The sequence below is a fragment of the Dreissena polymorpha genome, chromosome 8 (genome assembly GCF_020536995.1).
Source record: "Dreissena polymorpha isolate Duluth1 chromosome 8, UMN_Dpol_1.0, whole genome shotgun sequence".
NCBI classification, from domain to species: Eukaryota; Metazoa; Mollusca; class Bivalvia; order Myida; family Dreissenidae; genus Dreissena; species Dreissena polymorpha.
In genome coordinates, this window is record NC_068362.1 from 19,746,981 (window position 1) to 19,755,888 (window position 8,908).

The following is an 8,908-nucleotide window of genomic DNA, read 5'->3' on the forward strand; positions in this document are numbered from 1 at the left end:
GCCGAAGGAATGTATCATCCATCATTTGGCGCTCAGCTGTTATCATATAAGCGCGCGAATTCCTTATTGTTAACGGGTGTATCGACCATTAACTCTCTGTGACCTATATATCCGCAACTCATCGCGTGTAAGAAGTGATAGTTTCACGTTATATAGGATTTTAAAATCGTGAGTATTTTATTTTCATTATTGTTTTGCATGTAGACGGGACAGTTACGTATTATATATTCTATTAAGTGTCTTATGTCGAGGTATTAATTAGAGTCATAACTCGTATGTGTAAACGTAATGGTAGAGTCATTACTCGTTTGTAACGACGAGATGATAGTCATATATCGTTTGTGCAGACGAGATGTTTAAGACATGACTCGGTATGTGTCGACGAATAGACAGAGATCTATTAGAAGCCTATCGCAACTGCTCCTGTCTTGGTATAAAGCGATTTGGAATATTGAATTTCTAATATGCAAACGCCTCAGCAGGCTTTTATAATATTGAGGATATTTGTTGAATTCGGTGGAATATCGACTTCAATTCACGAGTGATCATAGCAAATATTTTGTTTCTATGATCATGAGTGAATTTAAAATGATATTCCATCGAATCCAACAAATTTTCTTCTTATTTAATGATTTTAACTGGCGAATTTCGCTGGAAAAATGAAGTAATTACGTCAAAAAAACGAAGTCATTTCACAGGAAAACAGTGAGAATTTTCACTGTTAATATTCATCAGATCCCCGGTTGAAACAGTGAATTATCAGTTTTAAGTCACTGATATGTTTCTATAAACCACCGGAAAGCATGTAATAAATACGTATTTTTACAAAAGTCTCCAAATGACTTCAACACACTTGACTAGCTTTGAAAAGTTATGTTCCCTGTCACAGGCCCAATAACACATTTACATGCAGGTACCACGCGCAGCCCTAATAACAAATAAGAGTTTGCATGTATTACGAAATTTAAATAATTAAGACGCACTGCAACCGGCGCGTGTTTTAGTATACAATCGGACATGTTTATGTAACACGTTCTTTTATGTTATCAGTCATGAAATATTTTTGCAGAAGTTTATTACTTGGCATCGCAGAACTATCTGTACGCGTCTATCTACTTGTTTTATCATTAAAATGCACCGTTGTTATGGGTTTCCTCAGCAGGAATTGTACATTATATTTGATTTTTCTTTCATGAATGTTCAAAGCGTTCTACCGAAAATAACGTGAAGATTTTCGCTCACATACAATTTTGAGCATTATATAATATCGCATGTTATAAAGGCATGTGTATCTTTTCTTTCCATTGCCAAAGGTGAAAGGATATAGAAATGGCGTTTTTCGTCCATCCGTCCGTCCGTCTGTCACAAAACTTTTTAGGGCTATATCTCAGAAACTGTTCTTTGATTCAGATACAACGATAAGGCTATAGCTAATTAACATACCCAAGGGTTAGTCATACCATAGACGCAGACAGCCAAAATTATTTGTTATGAGTATACCGTATATCAAGGGATTTGCATTCATCTTTAAACATAATTTATTTGGATATCAATTCAACGAATTTAATTGTTTCATAAAACATTGACGACAACGTTTCAGGAATTACGCATATGTGTACCGGGTGTACCGTTACCACATTCTAATTGAAGACTGTCGTTAATTTGGTTCTTTATCTGAACATAATCATGCAGTTAAAGGATTTTGCATAAAATCGAGAGTATTAATTAAAGCTGCTGCATTCTGATAAAAATATCCGAGTATCGTCTGTTGATGCGCAACGCCGTAGTTTGAAACTTTCAGCAATATGTTGATGATAAGATTTATTCGCATATTTTGGAAGTTTCTAGAAACGCCTAGACAGTTATATGTAGTCAATCAACTTCTATTGACTTCTCTCTGTAGAAACAAATGATGTTGAATTTCGCGTTGAACTAAGTAGATTTTGAAAACAGTTGACATGAAAAAAAAATGTTTTCCAAGAAGTTTGAACTTTTTTTGATGGGTAGCGAATTCAGGCACTTTTACATTAATTTTGTTTATACATTATTAAGGAATTTTCTATCGCATATTTTTCCTATACCAAAAAGTCGAACTGTTACTAAAATATGCTAGCAAATGCATACTAACTAATGGATTTATGCGAATATTTGTGCCGAATTTTCTGTTCACCACTTTTACAAATATCGTTGAAGTACCATCACAATGTGGCGAATTTAGGCACTACATACTACTGTGTTTGTCCGATTTTAATTAGATTTCCAAGAAAGCCAGCCATGGTCTGGGGAGCCATTGTCGCCCTGAGTGCGGCCCAGGTGATAGGCGGGGTCCTATACTCTCGTCTGCTGTTCGGGAAGGCGTGGATCAGGGCCGCATTTCCGGGTAAGACCGAGGCGCAACTAGAGAAGATACAGCGGGAAAGCTTCCACGTGGAGTTTGTCGTCTGTATCGTGTCACAGGTGGCGCTCGTCATGGCGATTCACTACGTCATAGGGTAGATAGTTTGTCTGATTTGTAATTTATATACAAAACATGAGAGCTCGCCCTGTTTCTTAGGATTGTGTTTAGTTGATTTATATACATGTACATTGGCGTGAGAAGGAATGCAAAGAGAACTGACTGGAATGCATTGTTTTTTTCAGCAGTATTATTTACGTAGTATCTTATCGCTTTGTGGAAATAAACCGTCGAATTGAAAACTTTCATAAATTGCTTGTATTCTTTGTGTATATGTAGAAAGTTTACGAGGCCAGTATATTTTGCAAACAAAAATATATTGTTTTAGAAAGTATAGCGGGTAATCGCATTTGACCAAATTCTACAATATCACTGATTTTGCTACCCGACGGCATACAATTTATTTAAAATGAATACCATCATACACGATTTAATACTTATGTTCATCAATATCTCTTGCAGTCCGTATCTGGGTGTGCGCTCTGTTTTAATATGTTTACCACTATCTCTTACAGTCCGTATCTGGGTGTGCGCTGTTTTAATATGTTCATCCCTATCTCTTACAGTCCGTATCTGGGTGTGCGCCCTGTTTTAATATGTTTATCCCTATCTCTTACAGTCCGTATCTGGGTGTGCGCTCTGTTTTAATATGTTCATCCTTATCTCTTACAGTCCGTATCTGGGTGTGCGCTCTGTTTTAATATGTGTACCGCTATCTCTTACAGTCCGTATCTGGGTGTGCGCTCTGTTTTAATATTTTCATCACTATCTCTTACAGTCCGTATCTGGGTGTGCGCTCTGTTTTATTATGTTCATCCCTATCTCTTGCAGTCCGTATCTGGGTGTGCGCCCTGTTTTAATATGTTTATCCCTATCTCTTACAGTCCGTATCTGGGTGTGCGCCCTGTTTTAATATGTTCATCCCTATCTCTTACAGTCCGTATCTGGGTGTGCGCTCTGTTTTAATATGTTCATCCCTATCTCTTACAGTCCGTATCTGGGTGTGCGCCCTGTTTTAATATGTTCATCCCTATCTCTTACAGTCCGTATCTGGGTGTGCGCTCTGTTTTAATATGTTCATCCCTATCTCTTGCAGCCCGTATCTGGGTGTGCGCTCTGTTTTAATATGTTCATCCCTATCTCTTACAGTCCGTATCTGGGTGTGCGCTCTGTTTCAATATGTTTACCACTATCTCTTGCAGTCCGTATCTGGGTGTGCGCTCTGTTTTAATATGTCTACCGCTATCTCTTACAGTCCGTATAGGGGTGTGCGCTCTGTTTTAATATGATCATCCCTATCTCTTACCGTCCGTATCTGGGTGTGCGCTGTTTTAATATGTTCATTCCTATCTCTTGCAGCCCGTATCTGGGTGTGCGCTCTGTTTTAATATGTTCATCCCTATCTCTTGCAGTCCGTATCTGGGTGTGCGCTCTGTTTTAATATGTTCATCCCTATCTCTTGCAGCCCGTATCTGGGTGTGCGCTCTGTTTTAATATGTTCATCCCTATCTCTTGCAGTCCGTATCTGGGTGTGCGCTCTGTGGAGGAGGCGGTGAAGGTGGGGCTGGGAATGGCGGCCCTCGCCATGCTGGTTGACGTCTGCCACTGCGCGTTCAGCAAACGATCAGTCGTCGGCTTCATCATCGACCATCTCTACAACACGTGCGTATTCGTAAGCGCATGCGCGTCGTTTGCGTACTTCGGATGAGTGCGCATGCGTTTTTTAAATGATGTCGAAGCTCGGTGTTGTGGAAAAGGCACGTGCATTTAATGTCGAGTCGTGTGATTATGCTGCTGACATTGAGCCCTTGATGCGTGGTTTGGCAAGGTGTATATATGGTTTAGCCACGTGCATAGGTTGTTTATAGCCACGTTTATTTATCGTATTGCCACGTGGATATTTGGTTTGGCCACATGTATGTGTGGTTTAGTTACGTGTATGTTTGGTTAAGCCACATGCATTAGAGAAATGACAAAGGTTCTAAAATTGTCCACAAACATCGGACGTGCCATGTGTTTAAGACCTCACTCGAAAAACATACACCGTAATTGAAGAGGATCCTTCACGTGTACATATTGATGTTTCTTTGTGACTTCATTTTTGCATAAGTTTATATACATGTTTGTTTTTTTGCATTTTGTTACTGTGATGTTAAAATAAACATTTGCTACTTAAGTACCGGTATATATCATTTAAATCTTGTTGATAATATTGATCCGATCTTACTCTGATATTAAAATACATGTATATTGACATTTTGGCTAAATGGCAGCGAACCACAAGAAAGTGTTCGTATATTCATTTTACTCGCTGTTGTTGTTTTTGGTTTTCTGTTTTTAATAGCATGAAAAATGCTGTGTTTTGTAATTTTTACCATAATAAAATTATTTAAAGATATTTACTTTACCATTTTGTAGTTTTTTGTAGGTAACTTCATCACAATATTAACTTGCAAGACGATTGGTAGGAAAACACAATGACCTATTCAAATACATATGCACAGATCCCTGGAAAACATTGTTTGCGAAGCTATTCATATTGTATACTTTCACCTGCACAGTATACATCATAACATTTTATATTACCCCGTCATAATACCGTTGTGAACGTATGACATCATTGTGTGGTCCGTCATTGAAACTTGCATTTGAATTGATTCATCATGGTTGTTGTCAGTTCAGAATATATATAGTAAATAGTATCTGAAATATCTTTTGTAGTTGTTTGTTGTATTTGTTCGTTGCATTTAAAAAAGAAATACATCAGCTATAATAATTCAACAAAGTCTTGCGGACATTTGGTCACAAACGCCCCGTGATCCACGTTTTTGGACAGATTCAATGTTACTCCCAAAACAGAGAAAATACTAATAACTGAACTTGCGACTAAAACAATCGTCATTCGCATACCTCAATATTAAACCAACGATAACCAAAGTTCAAATGTTACCAGTTGTCTGATTGGTAAAACGTGAGGCTAATTTTAGAACTTTTGAAGTTGCAGATCCTGTTATTTAATTTTTTTCGTTTACTATTTAATGATCTTTCTTGATATACAGTCAACTCGCCAATAGGAGGTAACACCAATAGGGGTCACTATCGTGTATTTCATGAAAAAGTATAATCAAATCAAAAACATTTGTTGCATAGTATCCCTTGGATAGATGTACAATTTTACAAATTTGTGAAAAGATGCTCCAACTGTTGATCTGACAGGGGGGGGGGGGGGGTTATGCTGTAAACAGTGACCCTTTATTGGCGATAGTGAGTGCTTTTGTGTACATCATTTTATTATAGGTAATGATTTTTTATTTTCAATGAAACCTTTTTTAATCTGAAATATGGTTAAATGACAGCATTATAAGCTGTTATTTTATAGTTTTTGTGATCATATGATAATTTTTCAGTGTCCTACTTTCATTGGTCATTTTTGCAAAAAATCAGAAGTGTACTGCGGCAAAATAAGAATACAGAAAAATGATATAATAGCATTTATGTTTACATCTTGTCATATATACACAAAAGCCAAAAGAAGAAAAATTCTAATGAAAATATTTAACTTTTTTTTGGCATGTGATTCTTTATTGACAAATTGATAGTACTATGATGTAGACTTAAAATTACTTCAAACATTATACTGAAGTTATAATACCTTCCCAACCTGACTGCATATACAAGGGCTTCGTCATAAATTCTAAACCTCACTGCTTTGTCTTAGACACAGCTACCATACCCATGATTAGGTTTGTTCACTGGTACGTGATTCAGAAATAAGTAAATCGCTGCTCATAAGAACATTGTCTTTCACAAAACACTCCATGGTGACGACACACATGTTTGTACGGCTTAATATGACGCATTCCCGGACTTGGTTTTAAAGCAAATGTTAAATTGATTTTTGGTTGGGAACCTAGTCCAATGATACCGGGCTTGCCTCATTGAGGTTTTTAAGAAATCCAAGATGGCTGCCGTTTCAGCATTTTGACCAATGGGTTGATGTAATCGCGCCCTTATCAACTGATTTGCATATTTTCAACATTAAAAATAATGACGCTATGGAGATTATTATTTTGAAAGTGAATTAATCGAAATAAAATTACAGATTACTTCCAAGATGTTTTCCAATAATACAATTTGTATGATCGCTTATGCAAATATTTGCGTTGTATATTCCATTCCACTACATTGGATATTAATCTCATGCAATACGCGTGGAAATGTTTGCCTTTTTGACTGGCATTAAATATTATCCATCAAATCCCTTATATGTAATTACCTTTACATGAAGAGTTTAAAGACTAAGAAACAAAGGATCCATATTTGACATACACGTGTACTGCATAACATATTTTACACTAGATGCAAACAGAGTGTACACATTTAGAGCACACATGATTTACATGATAATTTGATTTACCGGTAGATCGCGCGGAAGCGTGGTCTACACAATTAAATAAATGATGTGTTCAGAATATAGTAAATCATGCATGTTTATTACAAACGTTACTTCCATTTGATAAGTGTACGTTGTTTTTAAGATAAGCTTTCCTTATTAATTCTTTCACCAATATTTTTTCGCCAAAAATAAAAAAATATATGGATGCATTTTTTCCTTAGCTAAATCAGTAAAAAACAACAAACTATAGTATTTGTTTTTCATACAATTTTATTACTCAAGAGTCTTGAAAACTGTATAACTGAAATTCAGGATATTTGAGTCAATTTTAAAATCCACGTATGATCCTGCTGTAAAAAAAACAGGATGGCTCATTCAATCAGTCAAGCGGTGCAGCTAGCACATGTGCACGTGTGTGATCGATCGGGAGGTCAAGAGTTTAATCCCCACCGATTGCGTTCCTTCGATCTTCCCCAAAGATACAAAGTACTTGTTTTATTCCCATGAAACGAACCTTCGTTCAATATGTTCGATAACTTGAACGCCGACATTTCGTCACTGAACGGTAAAGTTTTAACACACTGATTGGCAATTTTTATGCAGCAATCTGGATCTTCCCCACGACATTTATGTTAGCAAGACCATACAGCACACACCAAAATCAGATATTGCCAAGCTGTTATAGTCGTTTATTGATATTGAGCGATTTTAATGACCGATGAAACCACAGTTACCATTATAAATGGCACAGAAACAGGTGTTAACATTGAGAGGTCTATCCAAAATGATTGTGTCCGCAAACCATGCAAAGTATATTGAATTTGGTTTTATCAAAATACACTCACCTAAGAATTATGCCCTAGATACAATTGATATTATTAGTAGTTGTGCTGATAACAGGGCATACAGTAAGTCCAAGTAAAAAGTAAGTCAGTTTTGTGGGGAACGCTTATGACAAATAGTTGGTTTGAATCAACATTATGCTAGAGTCCCTAAACTCTTACATTGGAAGAAATAGCAGCAGAATGCACGGGATTTATGGATAGTAACAGAAGAATCGTTGGGCAATGTATTCAAAGAAAATAATTGTAAGACATTGATGTTCTAGAAAAGTCTTCTAATGTTGGCCAAGTCATAGAAATAGGTAAAACCCAAACAAGAATTTGAACATGCACAGACGGGCAGTTTTATGGTTAAATATCTAAAACGGTTGAAGCAAGGATTGTGTCAAGAAAGCATATTAGGATTGCACACACCAAAGCGTATGACATCAATGTGATTTATTCAAGTGTGGTTGGTTTACAAGCTTTAGCAAAGTTGACATTAACAATACCCTAAGCCATGAATTTGCTCTAGTACCTACAGCTAAGTTTACTTAAAAAAGGGAACTCAGAATAGATAAAACAAAATCGTTGCTAAAGAAACAATTGATGGTAGAAGTGTCTGAGTGGAATATTGATAAACAGATAACGTGTTCAACAATAGAGGAGCTAGTGTACTAAATGTCATTTACTGGTCAATAGATAGACATATACATGGCTAAATTGGCAACTGTAAGTCTTATAAAATACAAAAACTAAAATGTGATGTCTACTCAGTGTATGACATGGGGTTCAGAACCAAAAGTGTGGCAAGGTCAGATAAACAATCTGATGTCTTTATCGTTTACAAACTAAAAGTTGACATGTCTTTACCACCACAGAATGTTACACTGGGTGTCACTAAGAAAAAACAACCTGATCGGTCTTATATGTATAGCTTTTTGGACGGATAAATACTTTCAAATCTTATGCACTGAAACACACACGTTTGTCGTTTCAGGAGAGCATGAAACGCCCATTGAAATATATAAGGTTGTCATAATCAATCGAACTGACTTGTAAAAACAACCCATGACGAACTTGTTTTAAAATGATAAAGCTAATGGTTAACGCTGTAGAAGCAGACGACTTTTGCATTTCTGTGGTAGCTGATAACAGAAAGACGTGTTTGTTTTGATTTTGCATTTCTTTTTTGTTGCTTAACGCAGGCAATTATATCAGACTGTTGGGCAATAT

At 36.5% G+C, this 8,908-nt stretch overlaps 1 protein-coding gene across 1 annotated transcript; it reads left to right on the forward strand.

Moving 5' to 3' along the window:
* On the forward strand, positions 1 to 5,167 carry LOC127841678 (uncharacterized). Its single transcript, XM_052370720.1, has 3 exons — positions 1 to 168; positions 2,256 to 2,492; positions 3,974 to 5,167. The coding sequence occupies exons 2-3, from the start codon at positions 2,275 to 2,277 to the stop codon at positions 4,161 to 4,163; spliced, it is 408 nt and encodes a 135-aa protein (XP_052226680.1). The 5' UTR covers positions 1 to 168; positions 2,256 to 2,274; the 3' UTR covers positions 4,164 to 5,167.
* Positions 5,168 to 8,908: the final 3,741 nt, after the last annotated feature.